General features: G+C 38.3%; 1 protein-coding gene across 7 annotated transcripts in view; it reads right to left on the bottom strand.

The window, feature by feature from the left end:
* Positions 1–4,919, bottom strand: part of Ildr1 (immunoglobulin like domain containing receptor 1) — a 34,786-nt gene extending 29,867 nt beyond the window's left edge. For all 7 annotated transcript variants that reach the window (XM_023702263.1, XM_023702262.1, XM_023702264.1 and 4 more), the window contains exon 1: positions 4,688–4,919. In XM_023702263.1, the coding sequence (XP_023558031.1) occupies positions 4,688–4,742 (55 nt within the window). In that variant the 5' untranslated portion in view covers positions 4,743–4,919. The remainder of the gene's footprint in view (positions 1–4,687) is intronic.
* Between the last annotated feature and the right edge of the window lie 12,646 nt (positions 4,920–17,565).

Raw genomic sequence — 17,565 nt, 5'->3', positions numbered from 1 at the left:
GGCTTTCCTTTTTCTAAATTAATAGAAATTAATTTGGGTGTTTGTTACCATCATGTAGAGCTGACTAACATAGGGACACAACATGGTTTCTTCCCTGGAGGTGGTGATGGGCTGGTGCTGACAATGAAGGGAATTCACAATTTCTGCATGCTTTTTAAATTTATAGGCACCCTGACTCCACTCAGCAAGTTAACAAAAAGTACACAGCTTGAATCGTATCATAGTTTACGTCTGTGCAAGTTATCTACTCTAGTATATTTGCCATCAGTATCTGCTACATTTCCTTAGATAGCAGTGCAAATATGAGAAGAACCAAGGGAAAGTGGACTGGCAATGAGTAACAGATTAGAAGGAAGGGAGAGAGGCATTGGAAGAGGGGAATGAGGACAAGGGATGTGGGATGAGTGGGGGAGGAATTGTGCCAGATATGGTGTGCTTAACAGAGGTCTGGTACGTGCTACTCAAGAGTACAAGGTTGAGGAGGGGAACTAAGTGTGTTGCTACCCTAAGGGGGATAGTGCTGTATACCAAGCACTTAGTATTTTTTTGTACACTGAGTGTCTTATTACATATAATCTCATTTAATTTTTGTACAAATAAAGTAAATATTTTTCAGTTTCAACAGTGAAAAAAAATCCTTAGAGGTTAATCTGTTTAAGGCCATATAGTCAGTAACTAGAAAAGATATATTAAGCTTAGCTGTCTAAAATCCGATGGTCTGTACTGTTCCCACTCTGCCACCCTGACTTTCAGAGAAGTTTTCTAAATGCTTTGGATATAACTCTTTTGGGAATATTCACAAATTTAAGATATGTTCACAAACTTATTTTAACCATTTTGTATAGAAACATTTCCCCCTTCAAAAAGTTAATATGAAATAAGAAAAAATAATTCAAATAAAGAAGGTAAAAGTAAAAAGTTTCTTTTTGTTTACCATACGTTTTAATTTCTAGAATCTAGAGGAACCTCTATTGATAATTTGATGTACAACATGCCATTTGGTGTACAACCCCTTTTCTATTGCTATCTTTATATATTAATCATATCATGTACATAAGTATTGCAACTTTGTATTTTCAGACATACACATAAAATATTCTTTACCAACACATGCACATCTAAGATTTTAGTGGTTGCATGAAAATTCATGTTTATCTGTGGATAAATACATTTTCCTAACTAAGAATATTTAGATTGCTTCTGATTTTTCACTATGACAAACAAAGCTGATGTCAATTGCTGAAATGAGTGTTTTTATATCAGTTTCTCTTCCATATGTATACTTTTATTCCAGGAGAATGTTTCTCAGAGCAAGCTTATTCTCAAAGAGAATAAGACCATTACATTTCAATAGATAATTCAGAAAAGAAATTTATATTTCCCAAAACAGTGACAGCCCCATGCCATAGCATAAATATTTCCAAAAGGGGAAAATTTCAACCTGAAAAATTTAGGTGAAAAAAATAGCTACTCAGGTGGTTTGAACATGACATTCCTTTGATTACCACAAGAAGACAAGACCTTGTTGAGAGGCAGATACATGGGGTTTCCCAAAGTCATTGACCCAGGTTAGTGACTCATGTCACCACACACTAATTTCAGAGCACATGCAAATTTGGACTCCACCAGAATGCACACATTTTCATTCATTTTTTTAGTACCTCTTCTGAGCCAGCCACTGGTCCAGAAGATAGGGATACAGTAGAAAGAAGAAAGGGGGGGCCTGGACTCTTGGAACATATACTCTTGGTAGAAGTCAAAATAAACAAGATGAAATGCTTTCTATCATAGATAATAAATCTTAGAAGGATGCTCAAAAACTACTAGAATTTTATATATTAAATCTTTTTACTGTAGAGCAAGGATCTGGACAGATATATGTACTCAAATGGCTCTGCTGGCTCCTCTTGGATGTTTTAAATTCTAATTTAAGCCCCAAATCCAAGTCATTATCCTTCCATAAAAACCTAGGCCTCTCCCATTCTTCCCATTTTAGTGAATGGGCAAGATCAAACACTAGGACCCATCCTTGGTATCAATTCCTCACTCTTTCTACATAACTTATTATTGAATTGGGTTTATTTATCTCCTAAATATGTTGGGGCTTTCTCTATCCATTATCACAACCATTTTAGTGAAAGCTACCATTACTTCCAGCCTGTACACTGCCTTAGCCCAACTAATTTCTTCCATGTGAATTCTACATTGCTTTTACCTCTCAATTCTTCCTCCTTGAAAACTTCAAACAGCTAAATGAATGTCCTCTTTTAAAGTTGTATCTTGGTACAATAATGGAAAGCTTACCAGCAGTCATCTCACTGTTCAATTTCTTAGCCATGGTCAAAGGAGGAGTTAAGGTTAGCTTTAAACAATCCTACATGGATCTATAACATGACCACCGTCATCACCAGGGCTAATATTTATGAAGTTCCCCCTCACTGTGCAAGCACTGTATGAAGTACATTAAAACCTTCCTTTTATTTTGTTTTTTTGAGACAGGGTCTTACCATGTAGTTTAGATCAGCCTTGAACTCACTTGAACTCACTCGTCTTAAATTCACAGTAATCTTCCTGTCTCAGCCTCCCAAGTGCTGGGATAACAGGCATGCACCACCATGCCTGGCTAAAACTTCCATTTCAATTAAGCCTCACAAAACCTTATGATATATGTACCTCCATCACCCCTACTTACTGAAAGCTTTGAACAGTATATTGTCCAGAGTTACCTAAATATCTCTGATACCAAACCATATTAAATAGCCGAACACAGTTTTATTCACATCTGCACATATTCAGGGCAAGTATCCACTAAAATAGCAACTTTCTCCTCTAAGTGTTAGAGTCAAACAGTCAAATTTTCAACTTCTCATCTGTGAAATGAAAGTGATGGGTCACTTAAGACTTTTCACTTTTGGCACACTCTGGTTCTAAAACGTGTCACACAGGTGGGTTTCTATTCAAGGGCTTCCAGACAAAGAACAAAGTCAGTGTAACCATGCTAGTCCACTATCCTTGCTACTGACACTGTACGCCTGGTGCATAGACACTGAGAGCCACGCTTTCTAAAGGCCCTGTCAGTTGCCTACTGTAAGAACATAATCTTTGGATCTTTGGTAATGATCACCTTATTTGAAAAAGCTTTAGTGTTCAACATTCTTTGTAAAAGTTAGAACAGCTTTTTAAAACAGGCTGGTGGTTTAAGGATTGGAGTTTATACCTTAATGGCATTTTTGTTTGTTAGGCTTCTTTTCTCATTCTTTTGACCCAAACAATTGCTCTCTCTGAAATCTTGATTCTACAGATGGAGTAACCCCAGGACAGAGGTGGGAACAGTCCTCTATTTTTCTGAAAACACAGCTCAAACAGCTTCAGAAATGTGCAGCCGTGGTGGAATTTGAGATGAACATGTGAGGCAAAGGTGAAAAGACAGCACAAAGCCACAGAGTTTTCTGAATGTGCTTTCATGGTGTAAGATGGTGGCTACTGGGGTGGAATTTGAGGTACTGAAATTTAGGTGACATTCAGTCCATTTCCTAGTGTGTTGTGACTATCCAACATCTAGGCTTGGTATCTTCTGACAATTAATAGGTCCTCTGTACTGAAAATAAATTTTATAAGCTTGAGTTACTGTAGAATCCTATCTGAGCACGATGCAGCTTTACTTGAGCAATTCTCAGTCCTCTCGAGAAAATTCTGCCTCATCTTCATGTTAGATCTTTTTCCTTAAAGAAACATTCAAGATTCAAACTTGCAAGCAAACTCCAAGCAGAGCATCCACTGGCCGGTTAAAGGTAAGAGTGCAGCTATTCATAAAAGGATAGAGAAACAGGTAAAATGAAATAAAACAGGGTGGAACTTCCAAGGGAACTTATAATTCTTGTTTGCAAAACCACTCCTACACTCTAATTTGAAAAGGTTGAAAGTACCTCACATTGTGCCACTCGACTGCCCTTTTCTGCCTGGTTTCACTCACACAATACACACTTCTGTTCTGCTTCCAAGAGATGGGCCAACACACACACACACACACACACACACACACACACACACAACCATACAAGAAAGTAACAGGAGTTAGTGTGGAGGTTAAAACGATGAAGCTGATGGGACAGGGAGGCTGGGCCCCTAAGGGAAGAGAATGTGCAAGACACGAAATGAAGGAGGCAGCGGATACAAAGAAAGCAGAAAAGTGACTGAACACGCTTAACAACGTGCCACAGGCTGGAGACCTGTAACACTGACTCCGAATTGTGCTGGACTTTCCTTCCTTTGACCATGACAGAAGCTCCCAGGAAGGAAATAAATCCGCACAGGGCCAAAATGGTTGTCACCATTTCTAGAACCTAAAAGCAAGTATAAGGTAAAAGGAAAAATAGGAATTTCACGAATAATGCTTTTGCTCTATTGATGTTAGAGACCAAGAAATGACTACGGGAGGGAAGGCCAAAGCTCTGGATTTCTTGTTTGCACCTGTTTCGAAAGGGCCCAGGTTTATAAAAGTGAAAAACAACCAGTTCCTACAGGCAGAAACTTGACCCAGGCCCCGCATCTGCTGGTGCTGGTGCCCAGCGCCAGCGAAACTCAGCCCGGGCCGCCACTGCCCGGCCGGTGGCCAGCTTGGCGAGGCCGGGCAACAATGGCTTCCTGCTTCCCTGGCCCGGGTGGGTCCCATCTTTCCACGGCTCACCTGCAGGGAGCCAGGTGAAGAGTAGCAGCCAAGGCGCGGGCAGCTCGGGGCCCATGCCGGCCTCTGTCTGGCCCCTTTCAGCTCAGGGGCCTCGGGGCATTGTGCCCATTCGCATCAGCTGCCGCGTCAGGACGCACATCCACAGAGAGCACCTGGGTTTTCCCGTCCCGAGGCTCAGCGCTGCAGCCGGGTCGCCTTGCTCTCCGGCAGGTGCCACCCCGCCCCTCCGCACCTGTGGCGCTCGCAAAGGCTCCGCCCCCGCCCCCGCCCCCGCCCCCGCCCCACGCCACCCGGCTTCCTGCCCCGCCCCCGCTGCCCCGGGAGGCTGCCAACTGCGCTGCCTGGGCGGGCTGCCAGCTGTGTCCCCCTTGGCTCCGCCCCGCCCCACCTCGCCCCGCGCGCCGCAGCAGAAAGTTATCCTTTTCTTCCCAGACTTCTCGCCCCTGTCTCCACCTTGGAATTTTCTCCTGTTGTGTAGAATTACGTGCATATTACTTTCTAGGGTGTGTTTCTGTACCTCGCCTATGCTTTTTTTCCTCCGTAAAAAACACACTAATGAAGCTAATATACAATGTCTGTTCAGGTTCTCTACACATTGACCTTTCTAGAAAATAGAGTGTGACCTAGAGGTACACATTTAACTCTCCACAGTTATAAAATTAATAGATGCTCATTACAGAAAAATGTAGCACTCCAACATCCGTAGGTACGTATTGTTAATATTAGTAAATATTTCATTTTCTTTTTCTCAATTCTTCCTTGCCACTCAGCAGCCCCTGGAAGTCTGGGCCTGTCCAGGGCTAAGTCTCTGCACCAGGCCACTCAGGATGTAATCCAGTCTCTTCTATAGGTAGAAGAAAAGGGTAACAGGAGGCCGGCGCACTTGCCTTCAGGGAACAGCCAAGAAAGGACGTTAACTTGGGAAATGGCATGCACATTGGACACTGCAAACAGATAGCAGCCGTTCTACACACATACAAAATCTTTTATCAGGGAGTTTTCATTGACTTTTTCTACAGTAAACATCCTCTCTGCTGCAGACAACATCTTTCCCTTCAAGAATACAAGTCTGAAGATGCAGTAAACATAGTTCAAGAGGCTCTCATTCTGTCTTGGACCTTCAGGGTCACTATTATTTTTCCTAAGCACCCTTCCTTCCCCAACCTGCTATGATGAGTTCTCTTCACCAATATTGCTGGCAACCTTTATCTCTGCTCCTCCTGGAGGAGAATGCTTGTCCCGTACCTGGGGTAAGGTCTCTCAGTCAGCCCTTCTTCCTTTCCAGACCTGAATTTGACCTCTGGTTTCCCCAGCGGGCCATTTCACTTTAAATGTTTTTCTTGTAGCATCTTCTCTTCCAGAAAATAGGAAGTAAATTCAGGAAGTGTGTGGCCAAAGGCAGATGACAAAGTATGTGAGAGAGCCTTTCGAGTGATCTTCCATGGTGGGACTCCAGCCCTTCAGCTGCAGAAGGAGGCAGTAGTCTGAGGAGCCCACTGGACGCTCTCCAGAGACCTTGCATGTACTGCAGGGATGTCATATTTCTTTGAATGTCTCTGACCTTGAGGGTTTCTATGGCTAATGACTTTGTGAATTGTCCTCAGCAATGTCAGTCTAAAAAAGTATGAGCCCTCTCCTTATCACTTTCCTCCCATACCCTTCTGCCCTTGATTTAGTATACAAGCCATTTTGATACTTTTCTAAGCAATCATTTCACTGTGCTTGTTCTGTGGAATAGTAGTCAAGGGATTTTAATAGGTAGCATATTTGCAAAAGGACTCTAAGATCAAATCCGTTTGATAAATTCTGAATTAAACTAAATCAAACTTTTTTTCAAGACTTAGTAAGCCCCTAGGGAGTTACATTTGAGGCTCCAAAGGAATATGGCATGCACCACCCCCCAAAATTATGCAACTACAAAAGCCTTTTTTTCCCCTCACATATGTGTTAGGGCAGATATTCCATGGAACACATGCTGGGAAATTCTGGTGCTCTGAACCCAACATAAATGGTAGTAGGGGGATAAGTTGGAAACTTTTGTAAAAATAAAAAAAGACTTTAATAAAGATTATTCCGTGCATGTAATTATAATAAAATTTTCCCTTGGGAATTACTCATTTAGTCAAATACTTTTATAGCAGCTAATTTTATTCCTGCATTCTGTCCATTATGTGCATCTTTTTAATTTATTATTTGCTATGTACTTTGTATCAAGGAGTGTTTTCAGTGTTTTTATTAATTTTATTGAGAAAGAGGTAGCAATGAGACAGTTTCAAAACAGTGGGACAGTTACAATAATTAATACATTGCATATTGTTGTCTTAATAGATAAAGCAAGACCTATATAACAAAAAATGTAAATTTTGTATCTCACAAAGTCAGTCAAATCCCCTCCAGATTTACCCTGAAACCCTGTACCACAGTTTGTAGATCTTTTGTCAGTGTCAGGCTTTTAGTGTTTTGCATGTGCTATCTCATTAAGTTTCCACAATAACTGTTTAAAATAGGAGCTCTTAAATGGCCATGACTCATCCACATGGCTGACACTGACAAAGGATCTACAAACTGTGGTACAGGGTTTCAGGGTAAATCCTCAGGGGATTTGACTGACCTTGGAAGATACAAAAGTTACATTTCTTGTTATATAGGTCTTGCTTTATCTTGGTCTTAACCATCCAGCAGAAAAGTATAAAAAGGAAGTATAAAAAGTAAACCCATATTAATATGCTGAGCTGTAAAAGGCTCAAGTCAACAACTTCTGACATTGCCAGTCTTACAGATAACCCACTAATATTATGGACTACTGGACTATATTGGAATATTTTTCTAATTTCATGCACCCACAATATTTAAATGACAATGGAATACCTATCTCTGACAAAACTAAACAAAAAAGGGGGATACAAATGAACAACCATTTTGTATCTGTATATTAAAAATAGTTAGGATAGATATACAGCTACTTTCTCTTAATTCAATGAATAGAAAGATTTGTTCTAATAGTGTTTTTGGACAGGATATCATGTCTGCATCTTGTACAGTGAATAACCACTAAGACAACAATATGCAATGTATTAATTATTGAAACTGTGCTACTAATTGGTTTTGAAACTGTCTCATTGCTGTTTGTTTCTCAATAAAATTATTTTTAAAACATAGACTAGGAGCTTTTATTATCAGTCTCATTTTGTGCAGGTGGAGACAGAGACACAAAGAAATAACAAGGTCATGGGACAAGTAAATGTTGTCCCAATGAGATGAGGTGATTCCAGACCTGAAGCCCTAAGCTGTTACACCATAGACTTTCTCCCGCTATGGCTCAGCCTGTATTTATAGCTGTCTGACTCAATCAGTGTGTGTGAATGCAGTTCCCCACACACACCTATGTCATTTATCTCTATGCAAACAGAAACTCAGTTCCTAGCTCTGGGCTGTCTCAGGCCAGTCATTGTCTGACATGTGCTGTTGGTTCAATAGCAATTAGGTAAAGGTACATGTTTTTCTCAGCAAAACAAACAGTTCTTTCATTGCTAAATATTAAAGTTGCTGGGCCTACTGATAGTGAGAGACATGACGTTCTCATACAAAGTAACAATAATAGTTACCATTTATTAAACAGTTACATGTGCTAGGCAATGTTCTAAGCATTTTTTGGAATGGATAGTCTCAACAACCATAGGAGGTAGAAACTGCCTGCTATGGTTTGTGTGTATTTGTCCCCCCAAAGCCTCATGCAGTCATTGAGGTGCAGTTCTACAGTTTGTGATTGATTCATTGTCCAAGGCTGGGATTATGGGTCTGAGTACTGCTGGGATTATAAGTGCTACACCCAGCCTGGGGTGGATACGCTGAGTGTAACATAAGAGACAGAAAGACTTTCCTTCTGCAGCCATTGTTGCTGTTACCCCTCCCTTTTGTTCTTGCTGTTTTGCTGCCTTCAGCCACCATGAACTGCTGCCCTCTGCCATGTGCCAATTTGTTCTCAGAGTGTATGCCTTCAATCACTACCCAATCTGTGCTGTGCTTTTGTGAGTTGGCTAAGCAAGGACCTGATTGCAAAGTGTTAAGGTGTGATCTCACCACTCATAATTATACCTTTTAATAGAAACTATGTCCATGAATCTCTCTAAATACTGTATGTTTTGTCAATACTGGGCATGTGCCTACGAATTTAAGATATAATGCAATACTTCTGCATTTCTAAGAACAGAAATTGTTTGTTGAGTCCACAAGAAAGAAAATGAAGAATGATATAAGTAAAAAGCATGCATCAAGCACCAGGGCTAAAGGAAGATAAGAAATGAAAGTAGTTGACTAATGCTAGATGATTTGGACTAGGCTCTAGGCAGTTTTATATGGCCACCTTCTAGCATAGGACCTGCCATATAGATAATACAAATATTTGTTTAGCTCTTTATCAGTAGTTCCTTTAGCAAATGGTATCTGGTCCGGGCTTGAAAATGAGTAAGACTTTGCCAGAGCAAGCCAAGCAAAAAGACCAGTGTGTACAAAAATCACAGCATCAAGGAGCAGCATAGCTGGACTATGAATATTTCAATTTTTCTGGATTAGTATGTTAGAGAGCTTGCCAGGGTAAATAATGGTCCTTGTATGACCAGCTGGACAACTAAAACTTCATATACTAGAAAACAGGGAGTCAAGGAAGTATTTTAAGTTGGGTGAGGCAAGACAGAAGCATTTTAAAACATAGATGTGGCAGTGATAAGAATGGTAGGTGGGAACTGAGATCTAATGAAGGGGACTACTTAGGAAACTTTGAGAGAGGAGAAAGGCAGAACTAAACTTTCTTTAAATTTGACCTCCTTCAGAGAAGACTCTTGCTGGAATCCAATCCTTCTAAGCAGAAATCCATGTTTTGCCTAAGGCATGGAACCAAAAAACTTTCACTTCCCATGCAAAACTGCAGAATACAGTTCTTCCAACATTTTCTTTTTCAGTACTGGGGATTGAATCAAGAACTTTGCAGTGAGATATATGTCCTGAGTCATTTATTTAATCTTGTTTTGCTAAGTCACTAAACTGCCATGCCTAGGTTCAAACTTGAATCCTCCTGCCTCAGCCCCCTGAAATGCTGGGATTACAGGCAAATCCATCACATCCAAATGGAAAGCTGTACTCCTCACACCATCGGTTAGATCTTTAATCCCCTAAAGGCTTGATCACTGGTGTGGCAATATTGGGAAGTAGCAGAGTCTTTAACATGGGGTCTGATAGTAGGTCACTGAGTCACTGGGGGTGTGTCTTCAAAGGAGAGAGTAGAGCCCTGCCCTTCCTCTCTTTCTTTTTCACTTCCTTGCTGTGAGGAGAGTGATTTGCTCCACCCTATGCTTCTGCCAGAATGTCGTGTGCCCCCACAAGCCATGAAGCCAACCAATGATGGATTGAAATCTCCAACATTCTGAGTCAAAAATCAATCTTTCTACTTTGTAAGTTGATTCATCTCAGCTGTTTGTTTTAGTCATGGAAAACTGATTAACAGCCTAGGACTGGAGCCATAGAAAAGAGGCCCAAGTCTTCAGGTTACAGCAACAAAGACCTAGATGCTGGTTTGTTGTCATCTCTCCCCAGACAATGTGAAGTTTATAAAATGAGGAAGGTATAAGAATACAGTGGGGAAACAGAAACAACACCACTCATCTAAATGCTTTTCCCCTCCAATGCCCATTGCCACTTGCCATTGTCCACACAGCTGTGCATCCTCTTGATTGAAATGCAAGGGCTTGTGATTAGTGGATATGAATTCCTCCTGTTGATTCATGCTATGCCTCACTAATGCCAACCATGGATATACTGGTTTCAATAGCATCTTTTCACTGTATTTGTGGGCTCAGCTCCAGAACAAGGAAATCCTGGGGATCTCCCTACCAATGGTGTTTCTTGACTTTCTAATAAAGCTCACACTGCTGTTCAGTCTCAGGACTTTTTTCTAACAAGAAGAGCTGAGTCCCTGAACACTTGATAAGGGTCAGAATATCCAGTTCTCCCAGCACACCCCAGAAAGTCTGATTAATGAGTCTATGGGAGACCCAGGAAAGAGATATTTTTTTAAAAGTTCCAAGGTGGATCTAATGTTCACCCAAAGTTGAAAGTGTAGCTAAAAAGTGAGCTGAGTGAGAGAATGCCCCACATATTGGTGGCCAAATAGGGCATTCCTTAGGGCAATCCCTAAATGGAACATATTTCCAACATATGCTATTGAGAAGGTATATTCTGTTGTTGAGTGGCACACTGTGTATATCTATCAAGTTCATTTGTTCAAAGATTTATTTCAACTCTGGTACTACTTAATCGATTATTTTCCTAGTTAATCTATTTGTGACAGTGTGTTATTAAGGATCCTCATTAATTGTGTTGATGTTTGTCTGATCTTTTATGGCCAGTAGTATTTGTTCTATGAAGTTGTGCCCGGGTGTTCAGTGAATATGTGCTTATAATTGTTATCTCTTCCTGTTGAATTGTTCCCTTAACCGATGCATAATGACCCTTTTGCCTCATCTGATCTGTTTTGGCTTTAAGTTCATTTTGCCTAAAATGGGGTGCCTCAACAACACACTGTCACAAATAGATTAGCTAGAAAAATGTTAATGAAGAAATATCAGAGTTGAAATGAACATGCCAAAATTTATGGAACACAATCAAAGCAACCCTAAGGAAGATCATAGTTGTGAATGCCCACAATCAGAAAAACAGAGTAGGCCAAATGTGTAATCTAGTGATTCACTTTAAGGTCCTAGAAAAACAAGAACAAACCAAATCCAAAGTTAATACAAGGAGGCCATCCAAATAGCTCAGCAGATTAAAGGGCTTGCAAGCAGGTGCAGAAGCAAGGTTTTCGATCCCCACTCTGCTGTGCCAGCCCTGCCCCTGGGACACACTGAGACTGCAGTTGAGACTGGGCATGGTGGCACACACCTGTAATCCCAGCTCTTGGGAGGCTATAAACAGGACAATCACTACGAGTCCCATCTAGTAGTGAGACCATGAACACCCTGTAGACCTTTCCCTAAAAAATAAAAAATTTTTTTTTAAACCCACAAAACACAAGGAATGAAATTATTAAGATAAGAGCATAAATTAATAAAATTGAGACTAAGAAGAAAGGTTTCTACTAATATTGTTTAGATAAGATATCATGTCTACACCTTGTCCTCTGAATAATTACTATGAAGACAACAATATGCAGTGTATTAATTACTATAACAGCCATACTAACCTGTTTTGAAACTGTTTCATTGCTATTTTATCTTTTTTCTCATTCAAATGGATAAAGATAAAAGAAGAAAATTTCAAAATATAGAAAAATAAACAAAGAGGCTGAAAACCATCCCAAAAGGAGAGGCAAACTCTGTTAACTAACAATATAGTACAATTTCTTTCCATTTTCTAGGCAGCATCTAATTGATTTCATGTCTCAGACATAGGTTTTAATTCTCAAGTAGTTTTGGAGATGATAAACCTATGAGGGCTCAGTCTCAACCTTAATATATTAAAGCAATAAACATTTGTCAGAATTTTTTAAAAAATAAATAAAATTAAGACTAATAAAACAATATAAAGAATTATTGGAGCTGGCCAGATAGCTCAGCAGATTAAAGTGCCTGCTTAGGAAAACGCAGGGACTGGGGTTCAATCCCTGGGGTGCCATGCTGGCCCTGCCCCCGGGGTATGCTGAGGCAGAGATTGAGATTGGGTGTGTGGACTAAATACATAAAAAAAAAGAATCAATGACTCAAACAGCTGGTTCTTTAAAAGAATTTTAAAAATAACCAAACGCTTTGCTAGCCATAAATAAATAAATAGGATGACCCACATTAAAGCAATTAGAAATGAGAATGGTGGAATTACATGGATACAATAAAAATCTAGAAGATTATTAGTAACTACTTTTAGAATCTGTACTACAATAAATTGGAGAATCCAGAAGAAATGGATAGATTCCCAGATGCACACAATTTGATCCAAGAAATAGTTCAATAATAGGCAATGAAATGATTTAAAAAAAAAAAAAAAAAACACCTACCAAGTAAGAGAAGCCAAAGAATGATGGATCCACCAATGAATTCAACAAGAACTTCAAGAAAGACCTAATATAACATTCCTCAAATTGTTTAATGAAATTGAAAGAGAAAGAGCACTTCCAAATTCATTCCTGGAAGTGCACATTACCCTGATTTCAATGTCATAAAAGGACCCCACCAAGAAAGTGAACCTACAGATCAGTTTCTCTAAGGACTATACACCTGAAAATTCATAAGTATGTGCAGTCAGTCATCAAAAAAAATCACATATCATGACCATGTAGGCTTTATCCCAGAAATAAAGGATGATTCAACATACACAAATCAAGGAATGTAAAACATCACATAAATAGAAGCAAAGATGAAATCATATGATTATCTCAATAGATCCAGAAAAAAAGTCTTTGACAAAATTTAACATCCATTCATGATAAATGTCCCTAAAGAAAATAGGTATCAAAGGACCATATTTCAATCTGATAAATTGATAAACGAATGGCCAACATCATATTAGGAGGGAAAAGCTGAAAGTTCTCCCTCTAAAATCAGGAACAAGAGAAAGATTTCCACTTCTGTTCTATATTGTATTTGAAATATTAGCCAGATCAATCAGGCAAGAGAAAGGAAAAAAAGTATATGTATAGGAAAGGAAAAAGAAAATCACTATTATTTGCAGTAGCATGATTCTTTACATAGAAGACCCAAGAACTTTTACCACAAGACTCACAGAATTAATAACATAATTCAGCATTGTAGCAGGATATAAAATCAATGCATAGAATCAATCATATTCCAACACACCAATGATGCAGCCATGAAAAAGAAAATAGAAAAGTAATACCATCCATAGTAGCAACAGGAAAAATTAAATACTTAAGGGTTAATCTAACCAAGAAACTTTTCTACAGAAAAACTCCAGTACTCTGAAAAATGAGATTGATGAGGACACCAGAAAATAGAAAGATATCCTATGTTCTTGGATATACAGAGACAATATTGTCAAAGTGGCCATACTTTCAAAACTGATACACAAATTTAATGTAATCCCAATCAAAATAACAGTAGTTTTCTTCACAGAACTAGAGAAAACAATCCTAAAACTCACATGAAACCAGAAAAGACCCACAATAGCAAAATCTATTCTGGACAACAAAAGCAAAGCAGGAGGAATCACTATCTTAGACTTCAAGGTATATTTACAAAACTACACTGAGAAAACAACATGGCATTGTCACAAAACAGACTCGAGGATCAGAGGAACAGAACAGAGAATGCAGAAATAATTCCATGTACATTCATCTATTCGGCCTTTGATAAAGAAGCCACAAACATTCACTGGAGGAAAGATCACCTCTTTGATAAGTTCGTTAGGTATAGTGGCTACCCACATGAAAAAGATTGAATCTAGGCACATGTCTCACCATGTAATAAACTACAATGAGAATGAGTCAAAGGTCAAAATGTTAAAACAGAAGCACAATCTGCAGGAAGACAAAAATAGGTAAAACCCTTGAAGATATGGGCATAGATAAGGACTTTCTAAGCAGAGCCACAATTACACAATAAATAAAACTAAGAATCAGCAAGTGGTTTAAGACTCAGGACATATGAGAACTTGTACTGTAACATCATGTAACTCAGTTGGGTCCCAAATTTTCTGATCAAGGAGATTATGGGCCCAAAGAGGAAAGTGACTGATGATGTAGAATGTGCCTAAGGAGAGCCACATGGAGAGAAAACATTTTCTCAAGCTTTCACAGAGAGCAAATTGGTCAAGCAATGGCCGTGATTCATCCACATGGCTGACATTGACAAAGAATCTACAATCTGAGGTACAAGATCTCAGGATAAATCCTGAGGGGATTTGACTGACCTTATCAGATCCAAAAACTACAACTCTTGTTGCATATATCTTGCTTTATCTTGGTCTTAACCATCCAGCAGAAAAGTATAAAATCTAAGTATAAGAAGTAAAGCCAAGTTGTTATGTTGAACTGTAGGGGACTCAGGTCAACAACTTCTGACATTGCCAATCAAGTGGAAGACCCAATACTATTATGGACTACTGTACTCTTTTAGAATATTTTGCTGAGTTCACACACCTATAATATTTAAATGACAGAACTAAACAAAAAAGGGGATACAGATGAATGACCATTTTGTATCTGTGTATTCAAAAATGGTAGGATAGATATATAGCTACATTCTCTTAATTCAATGAATAGAGGGGTTTGTTCTAATAGTGTTTGTAAGTAACATATCATGTCTGCATCTTGTACAAAACATAACCACTAGGAAGACAGTATGCAATGTGTTAATTATTGGAACTGTCCTACCAATTTGATTTGAAACTGTCTCATTGCTATTTATTTCTCAATAAAATTATGGGAAAAAAAAGAAAAAAAAAGAATCAGCAAGTGGAATTATCAAATTAAACTTTCTACACAGCAAAGGAAACAAGCAAATGAGTGAAGAAACAGTCTGCGCTGAGAATACAATTTTGCAGACTATTTCTCAGACAGAAATACTAATATTTAGCATATATAAGGAACTAAAAAACTCTAGACCCCCCAAATAAAAAACTCAATCAATCAATAAATAAATTTAATGAATAGCCACTTCATAGAAGTACAAATGGCTAAGAAATATGTGAAAAAAATTTTCAACATCTTTGGCCACTAAAGAAATACAAATTAAAACAATACTGAATTCCATCTTACTCTATAAAGAATAGCTGTTATCAAGAAATCAAATAATAATGTGTTGGTGAGGCTTCGGGGAAAAGGGACCTCTCTATATTGCTGGTAGGATGTAGACAAGTATAACCAATATGGAAATCAGCAATGATATTCCTTGAAAACAACTAAAAATAGAGATTCCATTTGATGTAGATATTTCCCTCCTATGTATCTTCCCCAAAGAATTAAAGACATAGTGTCACAGTGATACATGCATACCCATGTGTAGAGTGGCAAACTCATAACAGGTAAATTTTGGTGACAGCCTATATCCCCATCAAAAGATGAATAGTTAACAAAAATGTGATACTAACGAACAACAGGTTACTATTCTGCTATAAGAAAGGATACAGTTAAGTCCTTTATAAGAGAATGAATGCCCCTGGATATCATAATGTTAAGTGAGATAAATCAGACACACAAGCCTAAATGTTACATGGTTTCTTTTGTATTAGAAACTCAAATTATAAATAATGAGCAAAATAAAAGTTAGATATTAAGGAATAAGGAGATAGATCTTCTGCAAAAGTGAAGGAGACCAAGAGATGGAAAGAGGGGACATTAAAAATAATAAAAATGTGTCATTTACATGTACCAACTCCCCATGATGAATGTAATCATGATGTACCACAAACATGCACTAACAAAAATAAAATAATAAAGTATAAGGCAATTTTAAAATATATACAAATCAGCAATACATAGCCCAGTGAATGACAGTATAGTCATATAAAAACACCTTCGCAAACACCACACTGAGCAAATGTAACAGTGTTGCCATCCCAGACGCTTCACCCAGAAATCCATCTCACTCATCCCCTCTTCCCACTTCTTCAAAGGTGACTACCACCTTGGCTTTTCCAGTACACATTTTTTTCATTTTTTTTCTTTTAAAGAGAATAAAAAACTTTAAAAAATTAAAATCAATACAGAGATTTTAAAAATATGATACAAAATTAACAACGGTTGTTACACTGCATATTGTTATCTTCAAAGTAGTAGTTTGGATTGCCAGATATAAACATGCAAAATTGTTCAGCATTTTTTGAAAACAAGCATTAACGGTTTCTGTCAATAAACCAATAGATATTAGAAATATAATTATTGGGCTGGGGAGATGGCTCAGTGGAATAAGCGCTTCCCTGACAAGCACAAGGCCCTGAGTTCAATCCCTGGTTCCACAAAAAACAAAAACAAAAACAAAAACAAACCCCACAAACCCAGAAATATAATTATCTAACTTGTGTGTACATACGTATATACATATATTTTTCCTTTTTTTCTCATCCCAATTGTTCTTTCCTTTTGAGCAGCTTTCTCCCTTTCACGTTATCTATTTTACTTTTCAGATTTTGTTTACTCTTTCAGTTTCTTACACTAGGGAGACAATATAATGCTTACACACAAGGGTCTGATTATTTCACTTATGGGTATGGTCTCTAGTTGCATCCATTTACCTATAAAAACCTCCAGTTTATTTTTCTTTATAGTAGTACTGAATTGTATAAAAATACCATATTTTTTAATCCCTCCCTCAGTTGCTGGGCATTTGGGTTGTTTCCAAGATTTAACTATGACAAACTGTGCTTCTAGAAACATAGGTGCACATAGATCGCTGTGATGTAGTGTGTTCAATTCTTCTGGAAAAGAATACCTAAAAGGTAAATAGCTGGGTTGAATAGGACATCTAATCCTAGTTTTTCTGAGGAATCTCCACACTGAATTCCACAGTGGTAGTACCAGTCTACACTTCACCAATAGTGCAGAAGCATTTCTTTCCCCCCACAGCCTTGCCAGCATTTGTTATTCTTTGATTGTTTGATGATAACCATTCTTTTTGGTGAAAGGGAATCTCAGTGTTGCTTTAATTTGCATTTCTCAAGTAACCAATAATGATGAACATATTTTTCATATACTTATTTGCCATTTGTATTTCTTCATTTGAGAAATGTGACTTCATCACAGATGCCCATTTTTTGATTGGGCCTTTACATTTTGAGAGCAAGTTTTTAAAATTTCTTGATATTTTCTAGATAAAAATCTGTTGTATGAGGGAGAGTTGGATAAATTTTACCCAATTTTTGGGTTGCCTTTTGACTCC

Source organism: Octodon degus, unplaced genomic scaffold, assembly GCF_000260255.1.
Source record: "Octodon degus isolate 3935 unplaced genomic scaffold, OctDeg1.0 scaffold00147, whole genome shotgun sequence".
NCBI classification, from domain to species: Eukaryota; Metazoa; Chordata; class Mammalia; order Rodentia; family Octodontidae; genus Octodon; species Octodon degus.
This window is presented reverse-complemented; position numbering and strand designations above follow the sequence as displayed.